This window comes from Pan troglodytes, chromosome 8 (genome assembly GCF_028858775.2).
Source record: "Pan troglodytes isolate AG18354 chromosome 8, NHGRI_mPanTro3-v2.0_pri, whole genome shotgun sequence".
NCBI lineage: Eukaryota > Metazoa > Chordata > Mammalia > Primates > Hominidae > Pan > Pan troglodytes.
Window position 1 is genome coordinate 81079540 of NC_072406.2, and position 25274 is coordinate 81104813.

General features: G+C 42.5%; 1 protein-coding gene across 3 annotated transcripts in view; it reads left to right on the forward strand.

Moving 5' to 3' along the window:
- The window catches only part of STOX1 (storkhead box 1), a 64756-nt gene extending 39859 nt beyond the window's left edge, over positions 1-24897 (forward strand). Inside the window, exons 2-4 of one of the 3 annotated variants that reach the window (XM_001168690.8) lie at positions 13790-13942; positions 16091-18449; positions 24425-24897. In XM_001168690.8, the coding sequence (XP_001168690.2) occupies positions 13790-13942; positions 16091-18449; positions 24425-24572 (2660 nt within the window). In that variant the 3' untranslated portion in view covers positions 24573-24897. The remainder of the gene's footprint in view (positions 1-13789; positions 13943-16090; positions 18450-24424) is intronic. The other 2 variants (XM_001168668.6, XM_009458590.5) reach the window with 2 other exon arrangements.
- Positions 24898-25274: the final 377 nt, after the last annotated feature.

Sequence of the window (25274 nt, forward strand, 5' to 3'; positions counted from 1 at the left end):
CTTTTTATTCACCACGGGGATTGCTTAAGAGTACTCGGGTGTCCTCCAGTGTAGTTCCACGTTCTCCAACCGTCGCTCTGGCGACCCTTCGATCCGGGTTCGAGCCCCAAGTTTGGGTGCTGCTTGCTGAGACCAGCTCGGTTATGGAGATCCCAATCCAGCGGTGCTAGAGGAATAAAGACACAGACAGAGAAATAGAGTGCAAAGTGGGATCGGGGGGCTAACAGCCTTCAGAGCTGAGAGCCTCGAACAGAGTTTGACCCACCTATTTAATGACAGTAAGCCCGAGATAAACATCGTTTCTGCAGTTTATAGATTAACTAAAACTATTCTTCACAAGAACAAAGGGACAGGCTCTGACTAGTTATCTGCAGCAGGAACATGTCCTTAAGGCACAGATCGCTCATGCCATTGTTTGTGGTTTAGGAACACCTTGAGCGGTTTTCCACCCTGGGTGGGCCAGGTGTTCCTTGCCCTCGTTCTGGTAAACCAGCAACCTCCAGCGTGAGCATCATAGCCATCACGAGCATGTCACAGTGCTGCAGAGATCTTGTTTATGGCCAGTCTTGGGGTCTGTTCCTAGCATAATCCCAGCTACTCAGGAGGCTGAGGCAGGAGAATCTCCTGAACCGAGGAGGCAGTTTGCATTCCAGCCTGGGCAACAAGAATGAAACTCCATCTCAAAAAAAGAAAAGTCAGAATTGGCCAAGAAATCCATCCATGTGCCTAACTGGTGCCCTACAGGAGAAACTTGAAGTACTAGTAATGACATGGAACAGGGTCTGATCAAGTTAATATCTTAATTTGGGAAGAAAAGTTAAAAAGTGCTGATATCAGTAGAAGAACTGACACGTGTCAAATCTATTCCAGGTATTTTCAGATTGTTTTCCCACAGTAACCCTTTAGCCAGATACTATTATTCATCTTGAAGAGCTGAGGTCACTAATTAATACTCAAAGAGGGTACACTGACAGTAAGTGGAAGTAGAGAATGTGAGCCCAGGTCTACCTGACCAACTCCACTGTTCCTTTATTTATCCCGTGCTGCCTTAGTGGCCCAAGGCCCTATGAGGAACAGTCTGGCTCTTCTTCCTCGTGATGGTCCTGGCCCAGGCAGCCACAGACTTCCGGGAATAGCATTCAGGCTTGGGACCCAGGAATACTGAGTCCTAGTCCTACCAATTACGGCCTCATGATAGGTTAAGATTGTCTTAACCAACTGCTGCTCTTCCATGAGGGTCAAAGCCCATTGAGTGTGAGGACTGTATCCTGTTTGCTCTTGTAACCTTTGTAACTGGTATATAGTAGATAATAAATATATGCTGGATAAGGAATGATTGAGGGACTGTGATGTTATAATATCAATTTACTCTGAGTGTCTGATGCTAAACAATGGTAGCCATTCGTTAAATGTTTATTAAATGTACATATGAAGAAGGAGAATATATTTCCAGCTGATGGGATCAGAAAACTATCCATGATAGAGTCACTGAGCATTTTAGTTAGTCTTAAATGACAGGATTTTGAAACACTGAGGTATGGGGAAGAGTGCTGTAGGTGGGGGACACAGGGACAAAGGGACAGGATATGGAGAGGTACTGACTATTCAGGGAGAGGCCAATCTGAATGGAGGGAAGTCACAGCTGAAGGTACAGTACTTAGCTGAAGGGTAGTACAGTACTTAGGAAAAAGGAGTTTGTTGTCAAATATGATCAGGGAACATTGGGTTAAATAAACTAGGTAGTTGTTTGTTATAGAAGTTTTCAGAGCCTTTCACAATACCACTGTGGCTCCAAGCAGCATTTCTCAAACATTTGCCATGGGGACCCTTTTTCTTGTAGAGAGCATTTCATGGAATGACTGTTCCACAGAACTCTTTTTGCGAAATGCTGATCTAGTTCAGTTCCCTGTGTATGGGCAAGGGAACTGAGACCCAAAGAAAAGAGGCGACTTACTCAGGGTCACAGAGCAGAATCCGGATTAGAACCCCAATACCCTGATCAGATTGCTTGGCCCCCAGTATAGGACTTGTTTGTAATGTGAGGATCATGAAAATAGAAAGGACAGCTTTAAAAAAAAATCTAGGGAAACTTTAATTTTTTATTCAAACAACCACCTTTGTGCTGGACTTTTAAATTTTTATTTATTTTATTTTTTTCTTTCTCTCCTAACTTCCTAAACTTGTTAAGTTCTGGGCTTTTTACCCCCGTTTTGTACAGTGGTATTTTCTGTTAATCACCATGACTAGACCTGTTAGTCACTGTCATTGCCTTTGTGGCCTCCAGAATCTTGGGAAGAAGAGGCACCGTAATCTGTTCCAGGTTTCCTGGAGGTCAAAAAAAGGATGTTCTCCTGCATGACTATTTTTAGGGACGTAAAGGTACTACAGCAGTTTACAGCCTGTGCCTCTCTTGCTATTTATATAGCTATTCCTTGCCCCCAACCCTTGTAACTGGTGTGGTAGGTAGAATGGTTCACCAAAGATGCCCACGTCCTAATAACTGGAACCTGTGAATATGTTACCTTACATGGCTAAAGAGACTTTTCAGGTGTAATTAGGTTATGGACATTAAATTAGGGAGATTATTCTAGATTATCTGGCTTGGATCCTGTCTAATCACAGGTACTCTTAAAAGCAGATAAATTTTCTCTGGCAAGAAGCAGAAGCAATGCAATGGAAGTGCACGTCAGAGAGTGTGGGCAGATTTAATTCTGTGTTTGAAGATGAAGGGGACAACATGACAGGAAATAGAGGTGACTGAGAGAGGCTCCCATCTGACAGTCATCGAGGAAATAGTGACTGCCATCCTCAGTCCTACAACCATAAGGAACTGATATCTGCCAAAAACCTAAATGAGAGTGAAAACATTCTACCCCGAGAGTCTCCTGATAAAGCCTAGGCTGGCCAGCACTTTGGTTTTGGCTCTGACACCCAGAACTTCTGACCTATAGACTGTGAGATAATAAATTTGTGTTGTTTTAAGCCACTAAGTTTGCTGTAATTGATTTTGACAGCCATTGAAAAGTAACATGACTGAATAAAGTCATGAACATATCCAGGGTGGAAGCCTTGAAGGGAAAGAGGGTAGGAAAGGGCACTTCAGAGCCTAAGGGTTTTGGGCCAAATGTGGATTCGTTTTAGTATTATTCAAAAGCCAGCTGGTTTGAGTCATTCAGCTGGTTTGAGTCGGTCATTCCTGACTGAGGCTCCTTGTATCTCTATCCGCAGTGAGGGTGGTGGCCATGGGGGAAGGGAGCTAGAGGCTCAAAGGGCACCCCCGGGTGGGGCCACCTGTCTTCTTGGTGTATCAGTGTGCTGACAACCAAATTGCGGGGTCTGTTCCAGGCCCTCTGAGACCCAACTGATAGTCAATATTAGTGAATATATCACCCGAAAAGGAGGCCACTAACTAAATTCTGACAGGTTGAAGTGTGATAAGTAAAGAAGACATTACTAAGGACTCCTGCTGTTGAACAGCTCATCTTCCCAAGGGAAGCCTTTAGCTTTCCAGCAGAGGGTGTTTCCCAGAAGGGAGCCATTTGTCTAGGAGTTAAAAATAAGCATCACCATGCTTGAGAAAGAATTCCGGCTTCCATGGCAGATAACCCGATTACCCTTAGATCTGCAGCCAGCTTCTGTCTTGGTACTCTTTTGTTTCTGAATGTGGAGGAAAGTTTTTGCATTCTTTTACTTTACTAAAATAAAAGGGAGACGTGGAGAGGGGCTTGGTTTACTGGCCTGGAACCTTTCTTCTTATTGTTTCCATTTCATTTGATTTTCTGAACCTATTTGAAGTTGTAACACAATAGATCTAATTGTTTAAAGCCATCAAAGATTTGCACAGCATCTTATCTTTAATGAGGGGCATGTTGTTACAAATGCTTCAATTTTTCAAAGTTCAGGATTAATTTTAATGTTAAAAACATTTGGTGGAAATTCTGTACTGGATAAAAGAGCAGTTTAAAATCACGGAAGCTTCTTGGATTACTTTGAACAAAACATCCTTTTTTTTTAAATTAAACTTGAGTGTACCTGCGGGCTGTTTTATTTGCACTCTGTTGTCATCCCTAATGCGCATAGAAGATACCTTTCCCACAGTGTGATTCAATACAGGCGCCCAGAAAGATGGTCTCAGATTTCATGTGTCTGGGTAATTAGTTGAGTTAGAGCAGCTCTGTTAAACCACTTGAAGGTCAATAATGCATGAATTTCTGGCAGACTTCCTAGCTCTGAGTCCATAAACACACTTGCATAGGGACTAAATGTTCTTATAGTAGAGAAAAACTCGTGTTCTAAATATAAAATAAGTAATACTAGGGATTAGTTTTTTCTTTTTCTTTTCTTTTCTTTTTTTTTTGAGACGGAGTTTCGCTTTTGTCATCCAGGCTGGAGTGCAATGGCACAGTCTCGGCTCACCGCAGCCTCCACCTCCTGGGTTCAAGTGATTCTCCTGCCTCAGCCTCCCGGGTAGCTGGGATCACAGGCACCCACCACCACGCCCAGCTAATTTTTATAATTTTTAGTAGAGACGAGGTTTCACCATGTTGGCCAGGCTGGTCTCGAACTCCTGACCTCAGGTGATTGGCCCACCTTGGCCTCCCAAAGTGTTGGGATTACAGGCGTGAGCCACTGCACCAGGTCTAGGATTCATTTTTTTCTAGAATTTAATTCTATGACAAATTCATGTTTTATTATGACACAAAAATGTTAGGATGTGAGTGCTTTTTGAATTCTGAAAGAAAATCTTTCCTCTGTCTTGCAGATTAGTAGCACAGTCTTTCATGGGCCTTAAAATCAGATTCAAGCATCCTGATTTAAAATGTTAGAATTTAAATTCCAAGAGCAGACCCTCTTGGAATTGGTTTTGGTCTTTTAAAAGCATAAGATTAATGTAAAATAAGCGTAATTGTTCTTTTTTTTCCCCCTTAACGGTACAGTTTTTATTAAAACTTTAATTTTGTCCCTGAGGTTTTACTGAAGTGCTCAGATATCAAAATAAACACTTTTTTTTTTCTTTTTTAGAGACAAGGTCTTGCTCTGTCACCCAGGCTTCAGTGCAGTGCCATCATCATAGATCACTGCAGCCTTGAACTCCTAGGCTCAAGCAATCCTCCAGCTTTGCCTGCCAAAATGTTGGGGTTGCAGGCATCAGCCACTGTGCCCGGCCACATTCAGATTTGATAAGGATTCTTTTACTTCTGAGACGGAGCAGGGACCCTCTTTTTAGGGGCCTGTGCCCAAACAAGAGCATTTTTTTTTTTTTTTTTTTTTTTTTTGAGACGGAGTCTCGCTCTGTCGCCCAGGCTGGAATGCAGTGGTGCCATCTTGGCCCACTGCAATCTCCGCCTCCCGGGTTCACGCCATTCTCCTGCCTCAGCCTCCCGAGTAGCTGGGACTCCAGGTGGCCGCCACCACGCCCAGCTAATTTTTTTGTATTTTTAGTAGAGATGGGGTTTCACCGTGTTAGCCAGGATGATCTCGATCTCCTGACCTCGTGATCCACCCGCCTCAGCCTCCCAAAGTGTTGGGATTACAAGCGTGAGCCACCGCACCCGGCCTTTTTTTTTTTTTTTTTAATCCTGAGTTTTAGAAAAATTTCAGATAGCTAGCTAGTCCTTTTTTTTCTTCTTCTTCTTCTTTTTTTCTTTTTCTTTTTTTTTTTTTTGAGACGGAGTCTCGCTCTGTCGCCCAGGCTGGAGTGCAGTGGCGTGATCTCGGCTCACTGCAAACTTCACCTCCCGGGTTCAAGCAATTTTCCTGCCTCAGCCTCTTTAGTAGCTGGGATTACAGGCGCCCGCCACCACGCCCAGCTAATTTTTATATTTTTAGTAGAGACTGGGTTTCACCATGTTGGTCAGGCTGGTCTCGAACCCCTGACATCGTGATCAACCCGCCTCGGCCTGTCAAAGTGCTGGGATTACAGGCGTGAGCCACTGCACCCAGCGTTTTTGTTTGTTTGTTTGTTGTTTTTTTTAATCCTGAGTTTAAGAAAAATTGCAGATAGCTAGCTAGCCCTTTTTTTTTTTTTTTTTTTTTTTGCTTAAATCCACCATGGAAAAGTTACCATCTTGTCTTTTTCTTTTGCTACCTAGTCCTAAAAAGTAAGTAACTTATTAAAAAGGCAGTAACCTAAAACAATAGCCCAAAAAGTTAGAATCCAGAGGTGTTTGGTTTCCCTATAAAAACTAAAGATAACATCTTAACGTATGTCCCTGAGTTGTCTTTCAGAAACTTGGACCCCTCCTCTGAAGACCCTCACCCAACAGATTCACTGGCACATAAACCTCAGATAAGAAAAAATTAAGTACAAAACCCTGACCTGCGTTCTTTGTTCTAAATTTCTTCCTAGTGGACTTGGAGGGAGTCATACCCCTGAGCCAGTTACTGACCCCAGATTTTTAAACAAAGCTTCTCTTCCTTAACCAATTAAAATAGAAAATCTTTAAATGTACCTACGATCTGTAAGCCCCTTCAAGATATCCTGCCCTTTTAAGCCAAAACCAGTGTATAACCTCCATATATGAATTTATAATTTTGCTTGTAACTTCTACTCTTCTTCCCCTGCCTTTAAAAACCCTTGCTTACAAGACACTGGGAGGTCAGGATTTAAACAATGGCTGCCTGGTCCTCCTTCCTTGGCACCCTACAAATAAATGCCTTCTCTTCTATAGCTATAAGAAGCCTTGATGTAGATACCTGGATTTACTGTGCCAGGCGAGCAGACCCCAGTTCAGTTAACCCTTCAAGGGTGTTGTGAGTGGACAAGGCAAACACAGAATTGGGCCAGGTGGATTGTAATGATTTTGTAATGATTCTCATTGTGGTGTGAGTATTCACACCTCCTGAATTGGCCGGGAAATGGATTTTTTTAGTCACTGGGTGACCCAGGGTCACAGGCTTTCTTTGTGACTGGCTGGGTTTCCACTAAAATGCTTATGATACCAAAGCTCACCTTCAACTAATTTTTAGTTACCTTCAAGATGTGGAGTGAATGTACTATTTGAAGCCTGGCATTGTTGCCCTGTGTCAGACCTTCTCTCAGGGCACAGGTCTTGTCAAGGTCCACATCCCTCGGCTTGTGATCCTCACGCCCCCCAACCTGGGGGAAAATCACTTCACTGGGTAGGCCCATGTGCTGACGCCGACTCTCCCTCTTACAAGAGTGCAAAGTTTAGGCTTATTTTCATTTTGCTAATGTTTCCCAGTGATCATCTGTAACTGGAAGATTTTAGGAGTCCACAGGGCCCCTGGTTGAAGATCTTTCCAGTACCACAGTTCTTGGGAGTGTTCACTCGCTCCACTACAGCTACCCTGCTGGGTCTGGCAGGAAGGCAATCTTGAGATGTTTCTATTTGTCATGGGTGCACCTCTTGATATTCTACATTGGGGTATGAGTATTCACACCTCCTGAATTGGCCAGGAAGTGGCTCTTTGAGCCCCTTGTTTTTCTGATAGAAAACAGCCAGGATAGGATATTCTAGAGGCCTTCTTCTTCAGGCTTATGGAAGGGGCCTTTGTGTCCTTACATAAAGAAACCACTTCTTTTTCCTCAGAACTTTGATGAGGTCTTGGGTTGCACTGGAACAATATTGTTGAGCTATTGTCACCAACTCCAAGAGCAAGTCACACTTTCCCAGGGGCCTGCTCCTATTGGCCAGGGGCTTTCTAGGCCACTGTCATTAGGCACCAGGGAGCAGAGACTGATTGCTTGGTGTTGTATGAATCCATGTCCATCCTACAGGAGGCTGATTCTAACATTGCTACAAGGGCCTGCTCTAGACTTCACTGGATGAAAAGCTTTTGATAGTGAGCTCAGTATTTTCATTTGTGAATTGGGCATCCACATGCTACATTTAATTTGCTTTGCACTTTTTTTCCTCAAACGAGTGGACTTGTAAAAGAATAACTTTTTAAACTCCTCATACTTTGCTTTTATCATTACTTTTGACTTTTTTTTTTGTGGCGGTGAGGAGTGGGGGTTGCTTTCTGGTCTTTACCAGAATATATATATTCTGAATATGTATATTTGAAATGGAGTTTTACTCTTGTTGCCCAGGCTGTAGTGCAATAGCGCGATCTCGGCTCACCGCAACCTCTGCCTTCCGGGTTCAAATGATTCTCCTGCCTAAGCCTCCTGAGTAGCTGGGATTCAGGCATGCACCACCACACCCAGTTAATTTTGTATTTTTAGTAGAGACGGGGTTTCTCCACGTTGGTCAGGCTGGTCTCGAACTCCCGACCTCAGGTGATCCGCCCCCCTCAGCCTCTCAAAGTGCTGGGATTACAGGCATGAGCCACCACGCCTGGCCAACAAAAAAATTTTATACAGCAACTAAATCCTTTTGTAGTACAGCAAAGAATCAGTAAATTAACAACAAAAATCCTTTTCAGAAAGTGTAGCAGGCACAAATAACCTCAGCTCTGTGGTTCTACTTTGTTGTTATTTTTTGTGAAACCAGTCTTTCAGCCTAAACACTTTTTTCATTTCTGAGGCACCAAAGAGCACAAGACTGTGTAAACAGAGAACGCTGTTGTCAACTGTTCATGCTCTGGCTCAAAGTCTCTCCTTAGCCTTCTGAGCCCTGCTGAGCTCAAGGGTCAAAAGTCCACAGCTGGCCTTGACTGAAGAGTGCTCTTCAGTTTACTCCCTCATAGTTGAGGACAGACCCAAAGGTCTGGCCTTCTCTTATTGTGGAATCTGGTTACATCTATAAGTGGGATCTTCTGCATAGAAAGTTAATTTTTGGTGAAAAACTCTAAGAGATGCATTCCAAAAAGCAAAGGAGTGCAAAAGTCACTGAAACAGACCATAACTGAAGCTCGAAAATGATCCCCATGTCTGTCATAAGTGTTCCCGTGTCAGGGTGCACTCAGCTTTCCTGCACAAAGGAAACTCGATGATTTGTGCACCTGAAGGATGTATCTTAGCAACGGCTGTGAAGGAACTGTACTGAGAAACTTTCTCTAGGCTTTGTCTAGAGGAGCTCCACAGCAGAGGCGAATAGCAATTAACAGTGTCCTCTAAAGTGAAGTTTACATTTAGTTGTATTAATTTTAAGGGGGGAAAAAAGGCAATTAGTCTTCCTAGTTGATAGTAGATTTGTTCACTCTTTTAAAATACCCATCCCCATGTCATAGTAGGAATTATGAATAAATTTTTTAAGAGTATCTTTGGATTTGGCAAACAGTGTTAGGGTTGTTTTAAAAAGGTGGGGTTTGAAAAATGTAAGAAAAAAGTTGTGTTTCATACATTTCTCCTTGGTAATTAAAAGTAGTGCTTTTTGAAAAATCAAGTTTTTGCTCTTATTTTGAAGTAATTATAGATTCACAGGAGGTTGCAAACAAAGATACAGGAAGCCCTATGCACCTCTCTCCCAGCCCCATGAAAATCTATTTTGACTATTAGTTTTCTTATGAAAAGAGGAAACAAACCTAAGGATTGAACTAGAAAATGGGCTGCTTCAGTTCTAGCCCAAAGGCATAGTGGAGACAGCCCTACTATGTTTTCCAGTGCACAGAAATGGGCAGCCACCTGCAGGCGGGCACAGCAGGGACACCAGAGACATGCTGATTTTCTCTCTTTCAGTGTTCTCCCCCACCCCACCTCCAAGTTCACAGTGCCTGGTTTTAAGGAAAGGTGAAGTGAGGCTCAAATGGGTATTATGTGGCTAAGGAAAGCCTTCAGGCTTTGCCCTCTATATCTAGCCCTTGTCTTTCAAGGAAGGGAAACTTTTCCCCCCTCTTTTAAAATTAAGGGCCTCTAATCCTCTAGGTTTTATGGCTGGATTTGGAGAAAGGGGGTTCTGGTTTCTATGACCTGCCTTGGGGAAGAAGGATTCTTGTTTCTATGGCTGTCCTTAGAAAGAAGATAGGAGGATAGGAAAAGGCCAGAAAAAACCTCTTGCTTCTGAGGCCTTCATTATGGAGTATTACTTTCTGAGTTCCAAGTGCAGTGGGGATGGGTAATCAATTCAAGATCACAGGAAAAGATGTTTTTAGGGAGGTAGGGAAGGGAGATATAAAAGCTTAAAGCCACTTATTTTAACTAAGCACATACAGTTATATCAAAGAAGCATAAAAATATTTAAAATTGTACTTTAATTTCACATTTTGTCTGGTTGAGTGAGGAGATGAAAGCCAAGAAAGTAAAACTCAGATGAGGAAGGAAAAAAGAAAAGAGGGAGTGAGGATAGAGGCTTGTTACCCTCAGTTCAGAAGTTGAGTTTCAAGGAGGATTTTGAGTTTTAGGTAAATTAATGCCCCGCTTGGACAGATTTTCAGGACATCATCTATCGCCACTCTTTGAAATGCTAATTAATTGATTAGCCATTCATCCTAGCTTTTCAGAGTGGTATAGGCCTCTGAGAATCACCCAGTGATTCTCAGCCACACCTAGAGGAGATCATTCCCAGACTGCAGAAGCAGACAGCAATTCTACCTTGTGATGTGACCTTCCAAGGCCAGATAGAGAAGCTTAAGCAAACAAGGGAACAATGGAAAGTATAACAGCAAACTGCTTATGATTTCCTTGTTGAAGTCCTTTATCTTCATGCAGATACAATAAGAATACAGTACTGGCCACTTACCAGCTCTGGGCTTCAACCCTTCACACCTGGCCCCTCAACAACCAGTACAATGTACTGCTTTCTCTACTGTCACTGGGAGAGTTTAACTGCAGAGCATAATCAAGCTTTCTTAATTCTTTAGCTTCCTTCTGGCTATACTTGACTCCCCATTCAGCCCCAGGATCATGTTTGTTAAATGATTAGCTACTTTAACATTGCTGTCATTAACACCCTAACCCTCTACCAGTCCAAAGAGTAGTACTCAGACCTGCAGTGTGAACATCCCTGGGAGGTTGTTAGAAGTGCAGGATCAGGGGCTCTGAATCAGAATCCACATTAGCAACATCTACTGGTGATCCTCATATGCACATTTTAAAGTTTTAGAGGCATGGGCTGGCCTCCCCCAGCTCTCACCCTTTTCCATTACAAAATGCCACCCCTCTGCCAAAAACTATGCATAAATCACCTGGAGACTCAGGGCTCCTTCACAATCTTCTTACTCATTTTGTATTTCCTAGTACTTTGAGAATAGCTCCTCAAACCCCCTTTCCACCCGCCATCCTCTCATTCCCATTTTTCCCTCCTCTCATTTCTATTTTCTTTCTAACTTGACAGAAGTCAGATGACTTTCCTGTGCTAATATTTTTTTTCCTTCTCTGCCTCAATATATTTGTGGTCTTCTGCCACCCTCTGTATTATTTTCTCAAGTCTCAGATAGAGTAGCATCTTCCTCATTTGTCAGCTAGCCTCTCTACTTACGCCCTTGATACACTTTCCCTTTCCCCTTCTTTGGGATCTTGCTATCTTACTGATCTCCCCTCTCCCAGAATCATGTCCACCATCTCCACTAAGCCCTTCCTTTTTGCATCCAAAGGGACACAGATCTTATTTTAAGAAAACCACAGCATCCAGTCATATTCACTGGATCCTACTCCTTTCTGGTTTATGATCTATTTCTCCTTATTCACCATCAGATTTTGCATACAAATGGTCTAGAGCAGTGGTTTCCAACTGGGATGACTTAGCCATCGAGAGGACATTTGGAAGTGTCTGGAGACATTTTTGGTTGCTGCAACTGTGGGAAATGCTACTGGCGTCTAGTGGGTAGAGGCCATAATGCTATTAAATATCCTACAATGCACAGGGCAGCCTCCCACCGCAAAATTATCTGGCTAGGGTGGCTACTTATCCCAGTTTGCCAGTAACTTTCCTGGCTATAGGCTTATAGCACTGAATGTCCTGTGTCCCAGGAAGCACCTCAGTCCTGGGCATACTGGGACCATTGTTCATCCTATATATATCTCACCCCAAATGTCAAAAGTGCCAAAGTTGAGAAACGCTGCTCTACAAGGAACACCCATTAACTTTACATTTTTCTCACCAACTTCCTTTCCTTCAATTGGAACTTTAATTTCTGTCTTCTTTTCTACTGAAATAGTTTTCTTTCTTTTTTTTTTTTTTTGTTTTGTTTTCTTAGAGACAGGGTCTCACCCTCACCTACGCAGGAGTGCAATGGTGCAGTCATAGCTCATTTCAGCCTCTAACTGCTGGGCTCAAGTAATCCTCGCACCTTAGCCCCCTAGCAGCTAGGACAGGCACACCACCATCCTGGCTAATTTTTAAAATGTTTATCTTTGTAGAGATTGGATCTCGCTATGTTGCTCAGGCTGATCTCGAATTCCTGGCCTCAAGTGATCTCCCTAAAGTGTTGGGATTACGGGTGTGAGCCACTGTGGCCAGGCTGAAATTGTTTTCTTAAAAGTCACCAGTGGCACCTTCCAATCAATAAATCCAATGGCTTTTCTCCTTCCTCAACCCTTTGGATTTCCTTCTAAGCATTTGATACTGTTGACCACTATTTTTTTGAAGCCCTTTTTTTTTCATACTTTTGGTATGTGCCAAGAGGTATGTGCTCTTTTGTGGGTTCCTAATTCCTACTGTGTTTTTTGTTTTGTTTTTTTTTTTGAGATGGAGTCTCAGTCTGTCTAGGCTTTGCCTAGGCTCACTCACTAGGCTGGAGTGCAGTGGCGCCATCTCGGCTCACTGCAACCTCCACCTCCTGGGTTTTAAGCAATTCTCCTGCCTCAGCCTCCTGAGTAGCTGGGATTACAGGAGCCCGCCACCATGTCCGGCTAATTTTTGTATTTTTAGTAGAGATGGGGTTTTACCATGTTGGCCAGGCTGGTCTCAAACTCCTGACCTTGGGTGATCCGCCCACCTCGGCCTCCCAAAATACTGGGATTACAGTCCTGAGCCACCACATCTGGTCCCTACTCTGTCTTAAATGTAGATTGTTTCTTAGTTAGGTGTTTCTTGGTGCGTTTCTTTATTCTCCTATTAAATAATTTATTCCACTCTAGCTTCAGATCTCATCTCTATTAGTTGATTCCCAGATCTCTTTCCTGAGTCTTAGTCTTTCATTTCCAATTGATTGAGGGGTTTCCATGGATATCCAGCAGAATCCAATACTCAACCTGAGTAATGGCAGGTTAAGAAGAACATTTAATACACTGGCTAGGAGGAAAGACAATATAGTCTAGCTTACATTTCCAGCCTTGTCTTCCACTTTGGTCCTGTATTAAGCCTTAAGTTCTATTGAACCAGGATAACTCTATCCATGCCCTTAAATGTGCTTTCCATGGTTTTGCTTCATGTCTTCTTGCTCATTGGAAAACACTTCTGCCTTTCTTCAAATCTTCCTGATCATCCCAATCAGGAAAATGTGGAATGGTGAAAATACTGGATCAAGAGTCAGAAGACCTATTTCTGTCACTTTACTTGCTTTTAGACTTGGGACCATTACTTGAGTTTTCTATAACTTTATATATTTTAAGTAAAGAAATAATCCTGTGTCTGCCTTTCTCAAGATAGCTAATATGAAAAAATAGTTTGAAAGATGGTAAACTGCTGGTATATAGTATATAAGTATTGCATGACCTCCTGAACTCTGATAATACTTTGAGCCTTTCTAATGGAATCTTGCCATCTCTTACTTGTAGAGACAGTTAATACACATTTCTTAAAAGTAGAGACCACAATGTAAATCTTTTTCTTGCATAGTTTCTGTCATTGTACATGTCATGTTAACAGATTCTGAGTAAAGACTGATGAAAGAATTGCAATTCTACCTATTAGTCTTTATTTTTGTTTCACTAATTCCAAACATTTTATACTATATCAAATTTATCAACCCCCTCCCCTTTTTTTTTAAATCTCCAATTTAGGTGATGTCTTTCCAGTGCAAATGAATCCAATAACTCAATCTCAGTTCGTACCTTTGGGTGAAGTTCTTTGCTGTGCTATATCTGATATGAATACAGCTCAGATTGTAGTAACGCAGGAATCACTTTTGGAGCGTTTGTTGAAACATTACCCAGGTAGAGTAATAAATTTTTGTCTATTTGTACTTCACTGTATGTGTTTGGTTTCTATTTATAATTAGTCTTAAACACATAAACTGGGTGATATCCTTTTTTCCCCTCTTCTATAGAACTTTATATCAGAACCCTGCCAGAAGAAGTCCTGCATCAACAAATTTGATAAGGGTATTTCTTTTACTTTTCAGATAAACTTTTCCAAAAATAAATGCTTATGGCAATAAATAAATAAATAAATCACACTCTGTGGAAAGGAGTGCAAAATGAGAAAGTAAAGTTTATTTCCCCTCATCTCCTATTTTTTCATTCTCACTTCCCAGAGGTAATAACTGCTATTATCATTTCTTATATATGATAATATAATAAATTTTTCATAACATAAATTTGATCTTTTTTTTTTTTTTTTTTGAGACAGAATCTTGCTCTGTCACCCAGGCTAGAGTGCAGTGGCACCATCTCGGCTCACTGCAACTTCTGCCTTCCCGGGTTCAAGCGATTCTTCTGCCTCAGCCTCCTCAGTAGCTGGGATTACAGGCGCCCGCCAGCATGCCCAGATAATTTTTGTATTTTTAGTAGAGATGGGGTTTCACCATGTTGGTTAGGCTGGTCTTGAACTCCTGACCTCATGATCCACCCGCCTTGGCCTCCCAAAGTGTTGGGATTACAGGCAAGGGCCACCATGCCCGGCATAAATTGGATCATTCTATACATTCCCTCAACACGTTTCTCTTATTAACTTAAAAACACATCTCGGAGATCTTTCCATGCTAACATATATTGATATGTCTCATTCTTTATTTTACTTGAGACAAGGCCTCACTCTGTTGCCCAGGTTAGAGTGCAGAGGCACCTTCTTAGATCACTGCAGCCTCAAACTCGTGGGTTGAAGCAATCCACCTGCCTCAGCCTCCCAAGTAGCTGGGACCACAGGTGCACACCACTCATTCTTTTATTTATTTATTTTCTTCCTTTTCAAGAATGGCATCTGGGCCGGGCGTGGTGGCTCACGCCTGTAATCCCAGCACTTTGGGAGGCCAAGGTGGGCGGATCACGAGGTCAAGAGATTGACAACATCCTGGCCAATATGGTGAAACCCCATCTCTACTAAAAACTACAAAAAAAAAAAAAAAAAAAAAAAGGCACGGTGGCAGATGCCTGTAATCCTAGCTACTAAATAAAAGAATGCTTTCCTCAGTCACAGTTTAAATTTATAATGGGTTTTTATTTGAGTGAATTCAGATTTTTTTTGTCTATTTACTCATTAACCTACCCATATGACTTTGCGTCGACCAAATTATGTTCCTGTTATTTTTATTTTTATTTTTGAGACAGAGTCTCACTCTGTTGCCCAAGTTGGAGTGCAGTGGTGCAATTACAGCTCATTGCAACCTCTGCCTCCAAGGGTTCAAGCAATCCTCCCACCTCAGCCTCCAAAGCATCTGGTACTACAGACACCTGCCACCATGCCCTGCTAATTTTTGTATTTCTAGTAGAGGCATGATTTCACCACGTTGCCCAGCCTGGTCTTGAACTCCTGAGTTAAAGCGATCTGCCTGTCTCAGCCTCCCAAAGTGCTGGGATTACAGGTGTGAGCCACCATGCCTGGCCTATTCCTATTATTTAAGTTATAAATATTATTTATGCTTCTTTGGCTTTTTTTTTTTTTTTTTGAGACAGGGTCTTGGTTTGTTGCCCAGGCTGGAGTACAGTGGCACAATCATAGCTCACTGCAGCCTTGAACTCCTGAGCTCAAATGATCCTTCCACACCTGGCTAATGTTTAAAAATGTTTTTGTAGAGATGAAGTCTTGCTATGTTGCCTAGCCTGGTCTTGAACTCCTGGGCTCAAATGATCCTTCCACACCTGGCTAATGTTTAAAAATTTTTCTGTAGAGACGAAGTCTTGCTATGTTGCCTAGCCTGGTCTTGAACTCCTGGGCTCAAGTGATCCTCCTGCCTCAGCCTCCCAAAACTCTGGGATTATAGGCATGAGCCATCACACCCATCCCTGGCATTTTAATCACATGTATTATGTTACAATCAGCTCTGGGTTTATCAAGCCAATGTGTAGTCATTTCAGAGTTACTGATTTCACTCATTAAAATTTTTCTTATTCAAAATCTATCTGTAAAATGCTTGTCTGTTTTAGGCATTGCAATTCCATCGGAAGATATTCTTTATACCACTCTGGGAACGCTGATTAAAGAAAGGAAGATTTATCACACTGGAGAAGGATACTTCATAGTTACTCCTCAGACTTACTTCATTACAAATACAACCACCCAGGAAAATAAGAGAATGCTGCCATCAGATGAAAGTCGCCTGATGCCAGCTTCCATGACATATCTGGTGAGCATGGAGAGCTGTGCAGAGTCAGCCCAAGAGAATGCTGCCCCCATATCCCACTGTCAGTCTTGCCAGTGTTTCCGGGACATGCACACTCAGGATGTTCAGGAAGCACCAGTTGCTGCAGAAGTGACTAGGAAGAGTCACAGAGGTCTTGGGGAATCCGTATCTTGGGTACAGAATGGGGCAGTTTCAGTGTCTGCGGAGCACCACATTTGTGAGAGCACCAAACCTTTACCATACACAAGAGATAAAGAAAAAGGCAAGAAGTTTGGTTTTAGTCTCTTATGGCGCAGCTTATCTAGAAAGGAGAAGCCCAAAACAGAACACAGCAGTTTCTCTGCTCAGTTCCCACCTGAAGAATGGCCCGTCCGAGATGAAGATGACTTGGACAATATCCCTCGAGATGTTGAACATGAGATAATCAAACGAATTAACCCCATTTTGACTGTTGACAATTTAATCAAACACACCGTCCTAACGCAAAAATACGAAGAACAGAAAAAATATAATAGCCAGGGCACTTCCACTGACATGCTGACAATCGGGCATAAGTATCCTTCAAAAGAGGGGGTTAAGAAAAGGCAGGGTCTGTCTGCAAAACCTCAAGGGCAGGGCCATTCTCGCAGGGATAGACACAAAGCCAGGAATCAGGGAAGTGAGTTTCAGCCAGGAAGCATTAGACTGGAGAAACACCCCAAGCTCCCTGCTACACAGCCCATCCCCAGAATTAAAAGCCCAAATGAAATGATAGGTCAGAAACCACTTGGTGAGATTACAGCAGTGCTAGGTTCCCATTTGATTTACAAAAAGCGAATCAGTAATCCTTTCCAGGGTTTGTCTCACCGAGGAAGCACAATATCCAAAGGGCACAAAATTCAGAAGACGAGTGATCTGAAACCCAGCCAGACTGGACCAAAGGAAAAGCCTCTCCAAAAGCCTAGGTCCTTGGATTCCTCAAGAATCTTTGATGGTAAAGCCAAAGAGCCATATGCTGAACAACCTAATGATAAAATGGAAGCAGAATCCATTTACATAAATGACCCTACTGTCAAACCCATCAATGATGACTTCAGAGGTCACCTCTTCAGTCACCCTCAACAGAGCATGTTGCAAAATGATGGTAAATGCTGTCCCTTTATGGAAAGCATGTTGAGATACGAAGTGTATGGTGGAGAAAATGAGGTAATTCCTGAAGTCTTGAGGAAAAGTCATTCCCACTTTGACAAATTAGGGGAGACCAAAGAGACTCCGCATAGTCTGCCATCACGAGGTGCCTCCTTTTCAGACCGAACACCCTCTGCTTGTAGATTAGTGGATAACACAATACACCAGTTTCAAAATCTTGGCCTTTTGGATTACCCAGTTGGCGTGAACCCTTTAAGACAACCTGAAAGACAAGACAAAGACTCAGAAGAATTATTGAGAAAAGGATTTGTCCAGGATGCAGAGACTACAAGCCTAGAAAATGAACAGCTTTCTAATGATGACCAGGCCTTGTATCAGAATGAAGTGGAAGATGATGATGGTGCCTGTAGTTCATTATATCTAGAGGAGGATGACATTTCTGAGAATGACGACTTACGTCAAATGCTGCCTGGCCACAGTCAGTATTCCTTCACAGGTGGAAGCCAGGGAAATCATTTAGGAAAACAAAAAGTGATTGAGAGATCTCTGACCGAGTACAACAGCACAATGGAGAGGGTTGAGTCTCAGGTGCTTAAAAGAAATGAATGCTACAAACCCACTGGGCTGCATGCTACCCCAGGTGAAAGCCAAGAACCTAACCTCTCTGCTGAAAGTTGTGGCCTAAATTCAGGGGCCCAGTTTGGTTTTAACTACGAAGAAGAACCCAGTGTTGCTAAATGTGTACAGGCCTCAGCACCTGCTGATGAAAGAATCTTTGATTACTATAGCGCAAGAAAAGCCAGTTTCGAAGCTGAAGTCATACAAGACACTATTGGTGACACAGGAAAGAAGCCAGCTAGCTGGAGTCAGAGTCCTCAGAATCAGGAAATGAGAAAACATTTCCCACAAAAGTTCCAACTTTTCAACACTTCACATATGCCAGTGTTGGCTCAGGATGTCCAATATGAACACAGTCACTTGGAAGGGACAGAAAATCACAGCATGGCAGGAGATAGTGGAATAGATTCTCCACGGTAGGTCCACACAAAAGTGTCTGATTTAGGCCGGGCGCAGTGGCTCATGCCTGTAATCCCAGCATTTTGGGAGGCCGAGGCGGGCAGATCATGAGGTCAAGAGATTGAGACCATCCTGGCCAACATGGTGAAACCCCGTCTCTACTAAAAATACAACCAGGTGTGGTGGTGCGTCCCTGTAATCCCAGCTACTCGGGAGGCTGAGGCAGGAGAATCGCTTGAACCCGGGAGGTGGAGGTTGTAGTGAGCCGAGATCGTGCCACTGCACTCCAGCCTGGTGATGGAGCAAGACTCTGTCTCAAAAAAAAAAAGAAAAAAAAAGAAAGTGGCTGATTAGCCACTGTTCTACAGGAATTATGAAAATCAAGGGCATTTTGTTACCTAGTCAGAGACTACTGACTATCACACTTCTATAATGATACAATTCTGCCAGCTTTTATACCTTTACTGAATAAATTGTATAAAGTTACAATGAAATCTCTTATATAGTAGGATACAGTTTATTTTTAATGTGAACCAAATTTGACTGTCCCCACTACTCATAAATCTTCAATTATTTCTAAAAATAGAAATTTCTGTAAGCCAAGCACTTTCTGAACTGAGGGTTGGAAGTTTTCACTTCTATTCCTGGCTCTACACAGGTTGAGAAAGGGATGTGGCTACTATCCACTAATATTTTATTTTTGAGATGGAGTTTTGTTCTTGTCACCCAGGCTGGAGTGCAATGGCGTGATCTCGGCTCACCACAACCTCCGCCTCCTGGATTCAAGTGATTCTCCTATCTCATCCTCCCGAGTATCTGGGATTACAGGCATGCACCACCACACCCAGCTAATTTTTTATTTTTAGTAGAGACGAGTTTTCTCCATGTTGGTCAGGCTGGTCTTGAACTCCCGACCTCAGGTGATCTGCCCACTTTGGCCTCCCAAAGTGTTGGGATTACAGGCGTGAGCCACTGCGCCCAGCCTAATATTTTCTTTCTTTTTTTTTTTTTTTTTTGAGGCAGAGTTTTGCTGTCGTCCAGGCTGGAGTGCAGTGGTGCAATCTCTGCTCACTGCAACCTCCGCCTCCCAGGTTCAAGCAATTCTCCCACTTTAGCCTCCCAAGTAGCTGGGATCACAGCCATGCACCACAACACCCAGCTAATTTTTGTATTTTTTAGTAGAGACGGGGTTTTGCCATGTTGGCCAGGCTGGTCTTGAACTCCTGACCTCAAGTGATCCGCCCTCCTCAGCCTCCCAAAGTGCTGCAATTACAGGCGTGAGCTGCCATGCCCGGCCTCCACTAATGTTTTCCATGCCAATTTGTTTAAATGTTGTTTGGATTATAAAAATAGTATAGCCATGATAGAACACTTAAGAAGTACTGAAAAGTATTTTTTTTCTTTTAAAATAGCTAACAATCTTACTGGTTGAAAAATATTTTTTAAAACACCTATACTTATTCTAACACACACACACACACGCGCACACACATATATTTTTTGAGATGGAGTTTTGCTCTTGTTGCCCAGGCTGGATGGAGTACAATGGTGTGGTCTCAGCTGACTGCAACCTCCGCCTCCTGGGTTCAAGCAATTCTCCTGGTTCAGTCCCCCAAGTAGCTGGGATTACAGGTGCCCACCACCACGCCTGACTAATTTTTTGTATTTTCAATAGAGACAAGGTTCCACCATGTTGGCCAGACTGGTCTCGAACTCCTGACCTCAGGTGATCTGCCCGCCTCGGCCTCCCAAAGTGCTGGGATTATAGGTGTGAGCCACTGTGCCTGGCCTAACATCTAGATATTTTTAAAAAATCATTTTATATTTGGTTTGTTTCTGTATAACACTTCAGTCCAAATGTATAGATCTATAGATTTTGTCTACTGGGCTTGTACTGAGTTACTATTTTGCATGTTGCTTTTTAAAATTAATAGCCTATCATATGAACATTTTCCCTATGTTATTTAATAGTTTGTCAAAGGTCATTCTAAAATTTGGTTCATATCTTTGCCAGTATTTTTTTTTTTTTTTTTTTTTTGCTTTGAGACAGTGATTGACTCTGTCACCCAGGCTGGAGTGCAGTGGTACAATCACAGCTCACTGCAGCTTCAACCTCCCTGGGCTCAAGTGATCCTCCTACCTTAGTCTCCCGCGTACCTGGGACTACAGGCATATGTCACTATGCCCAGCTAATTTTTTTTTTTTTTGGAGAGATGGGGTTTCTCCATGTTGCTCAGGCTGGTTGGTCTCAAACTCCTGGGCTCAAGCAATTCAGCCTCCCAAACGGCTGGGATTGCAGGTGTGAGCCACTGAGCATGCCTGGCCCTACACTTTTTTCTATGCATTTGTAAGTTGCTCTGTTGTTTTTTCTTTGAGACAGGGTTGCAGTCTGTCACCAGCTGGAGTGCAATGACACAATCATAGCTCACTGCAGCCTAGGCCTCCTTGGCTCAAGCCATCCCCCAACCTCAGCTTCTGGAATAGCTTGGATTATAGGCACATGCTACTATACCCAGCTAATTTTTTGTAGAGATGAGGTTTTACAATGTTACCAGTCTGGTCTCGAACTCCTGGGCTCAAGGGATTCTCCCGCTTCAGTCTCCCAAAGTGCTGGGATTACAGGCATGACCCACCGCACTGGCCATCAGGCTAATTAAAAAGTTTTTTTGATCACTTCTCGGTCTTTTGGCTAAGATCAAGTGTAAAAAAGTTTTTTTGTGGAGACAATATATTGCTATGTTGCCCAGGCTGGCCTTGAACTGGATTCAACCATCCTCTTGCCTTGGCCTCCCAGTTGTGGGATTGCAGGCATGAGCCCTGTACCAGGGCTTAATAAAAGTATTTTTAACAACAAATCATACAGAGCCATGGCTTTCTTTTTTCATGTAACTTATGTATATCCTGTTATTGATAAATGTAGCTTAAGCTTAGTGTTTGTTTGTTTGTTTGTTTTTTGAGATGTAGTCTTGCTCTGTCGCCCAGGCTGGAGTGCAGTGGTGCGATCTCGGCTCACAGCAAGCTCTGCTTCCTGGGTTCAAGCAATTCTCATGCCTCAGTCTCCGAAATAGCTGGGATTACAGGCACACACCACCAGGCCCAGCTAATTTTTGTGTTTTTATTAGAGACAGGGTTTCACCATGTTGTCCAGGCTGGTCTTGAACTCCTGCCTCAGGTGATCCACTCGTCTCAGCCTCCAAAGTGCTGGGATTACAGGCATGAGCCACTGCGCCTGGCCTCAAGCCTTTTTTTTTCCTTGCCTCAGCCTCCTGAGTGGCTGGGACTACAGGCATGAGCCACCATGCCCAGCTATTTTGTGTGTGTGTGTGTGTGTGTGTGTATTTTTTTTTTTTTTAACAGAGATGAGGTTTCACCATATTGGCCAGGCTGGTCTCGAACTCCTGGCCTCAAGTGATCTGCCCACCTTGGCCTCCCTGGTCTCAAGTGATCCACCCACCTTGGCTGGGATTACAGGCGTGAGCCACAAGCTTGTTCTTTTTAATGGCTGTTTAGCATTCTGTTATGTGGACTATATATATATGTAACTATTATTTTCCTTTTTTTTTTTTTTAAGAGACAAGGTCTCACACTGTTGCCCAGGATAGAGTACAGTGGTTCAGTCAGGGCTCACTATAGCCTCGGCCTCCTGGTCTCAAGCAAATCAGCCTCCTGTGTAGCTGGGACCACAGGCTTGCACCACCACACCCAGCTGCTGCTGCTTATTATTATTTTGTTAAGAATGAGGTCTCACTATGTTGTCCAGGCTGGTCTCAAACTCCTGGGCTCAAGCAGTTCTCCCATCTTGGTCTCTCAATGTGCTAGGGTTGTAGGCATGAGCCACTGTGCCCAGCCTATTTTCCTTTCTTTGACATTTAGATCATTCCCAATTTTTTGCTATTAATAAATCAATCTGCAGTGAGTTATTTTTACATAAAAATGTTTGTGGGCATTTCTGAGTTTTTTTCTTAGGATATATTCCTAGAAATCTACATTTTAAAAACGTATCATTACTTCTTTATTGGGGGTGCAAGACCTTTTCTTTCTTTTTTTTTTTTTTTTGAGACGGAGTCTCACTCTGTCACCCAGGCTGCAGTGCAGTAGCACAATCTCAGCTCACTGCAACCTCTGCCTCCCGGGTTCAATTGATTCTCCTGCCTCAGCCTCCTGAGTAGCTGGGATTACAGGCACACGCCACCACGCCCAGCTAATTTTTGTATTTTTAGTAGAGGTGAGGTTTTCACCATGTTGGCCAGGCTGGTCTCAAACTCCTGACCTCAAGTGATCTACCTGCCTTAGCCTCCCAAAGTGCTGGGATTACAGGTGTGAGCCCCCATGCCCAGCTATTAAGTCTTTAAGATAATCAAAACATGTCTTCAAATGTGAACAATGGTGGTGTAAACCAAAAAGCCATGGGTTCCTTTTCTTTCTCTGTGGCAAAAACAAAACAAAAACAGATGAGAGACATTACTCCTTGATAGGTGACTAGGAATTTTGATTTGCAAAATTTTGAGAAATTTAATTTGTTAAGGATTGCTTATTTTTAAGCAATATGCTTTCCTGAAAGGCTAGCTATAATTGACAGGCATTTAGAGGAAAGGGAAGGGAAAGTAACATTTGAACATCAACTGTGTGCCATGATGGTTATAAGGATTAGGGGGATAGAGATGAACAAGACATTGTTTCTACTTACAGGAAGTATACAATTTAGTTGGGGAGACAAACAATAAACATAGGCAAGTTGAACTTAAGAACAAAGCATGAGACTTTAACAGTCAAAGAGTGATGGAATTGAGTGATGGGCTGTTTAGAGAAAGACTTAGACGAAATATGTTTGCGATGTATTTTAATGTAATGGACAGTTGATGGAGAGTAGCAAAGTGGGAAAAGGGAATGTTGAAAAGCAAAAATAGGCTGGACGCAGTGGCTCACGCCTGTAATCCTAGCACTTTGGGAGGCTGGGGCGGGTGGATCACGAGGTCAGCAGTTCAAGACCAGCCTGACCAACATGGTGAAACCCCGTCTGTACTAAAAATACAAAAATTAGCCAGGCGTGGTGGCACGCGCCTGTAATCCCAGCTACTCAGGAGGCTGAGGCAGGAGAATCACTTGAACCCGGAAGGTGGAGGTTGCAGTGGGCCAAGACTGCACCATTGCACTCCAGTCTGGGCAACAGAGTGAGACTCTGTTTCAAAAAAAAAAAAAAGCAAAAATACTTTTTTTGTGTGTGTGACAGAGTCTCACTCTGTTGCTGAGGCTGGAGTGTAGTGGGTGCGATCTTGGCTCACTGCAACCTCTGCCTCATAGGTTCAAGAGATTTTCATGCCTCAGTCTCATGAGTAGCTGAGATTACAGGTGTGCACCAGCATGCCTGGCTAATTTTTGTATTTTTAGTAGAGACAGGGTTTCACCATGTTGTCCAGGCTAGTCTCAAACTCCTGGCCTCAAGTGATCTGCCTGTCTTGGCCTCCTGAAGTGCTGGGTTTACAGGCATGAGCCACTGTGCCCAGCCTACCAAACAGTATTGTGAGTTAGCTGAAGCAAGGCATATGTGTTAGATAATGGGCTAATATAGCTTGTTCCTTCTAGAAAAGAACATTGTAATATTAAAAATATAATAATTTGCTTTTCTCTTCCATATGATTTCTCATAAAAGTAATAAATTTCACAGGAAGATATTGGCCACTTCAGATATATGGAAGTTTTTCGGGGAACTTACTGTTTCTGACTAGAACATACTTGATACTAGATCTGAGAACAGATGTTTTTCAGAAAATATAAACTTCTGTGAAGGCAGCTGTCAAATAATTGAGATGCTATTGTGAAGCCTTTAAAATGTAAAGAGCACTTTGGATTTTTAAAGGTTAACTTATTTGATAAGTGTACCTTTGTATCAGTAAATGTACTACTTCAAAGTAGCAAATGAAAGTATAATGCCTTGGTTAGAAATTCAAGTTCCCTTCGAAGCCAATAATTCTGTTATTTTTAATATCTTTAGGACACAGAGTCTGGGATCTAATAATTCAGTCATTTTGGATGGACTAAAAAGAAGACAGAATTTTCTGCAAAATGTCGAAGGCACAAAGAGCAGTCAACCACTCACATCCAATTCCTTACTACCGCTAACTCCAGTCATAAACGTTTAATTTTCTTTTGGAAACCTATTTTTTTTCTTTATAAAAAGGTAGAGCATTACTACAGAATCTTTCAATCATGTAAGAATTGAGTATATAAGAATTGTCTAAAGGCAAGCATATCTATGCTATTAACCACATTACACATTTTGTTCTAATTACTGGCTTTTTTTCCTCTTTTGGTATCTTAAGGCTTTTTGAAGCTTATTTTACTGTGAGTTTATTGGGAGTATATAGATTATTTTCGATTAAAAAGTGGAATTATTGGTCCCCTTCCAATTGTAATTATCTTGAATTTTTATACATTAGTTTCTCAAATATATAGAATGCCAATTTACTTCCTGTAGTGAATTTTTTTTTTAACCTACACTAATATTGAGTTCTAAGTTAAGTGGATCTCACCAGATTTCAACACAAAATCAGAAAACAGTGTGTGTTGAAGCAGTGTCTGTTGCAAGAAAACAGTGTCTGCTGCAAGATATCTATGCAACCCTAAGTCTTTATCATTACCAAGAAAGAGTTTACATAAATGTGTTGGCTACTCTGCAACAAGAATTCCTTTAATCATTGCTGCCCAGGGGCTTCTCTTTGACCAGCTTGGACATGAACAAATGGTTCCCAATGTGACTGACAATGTCGAAAATTCCTGTGGCAAGAGGCATCTGGCTGTACTACTATTCCTCTGGTTCCTCCCTACATTTCAGGCCTTCTTTG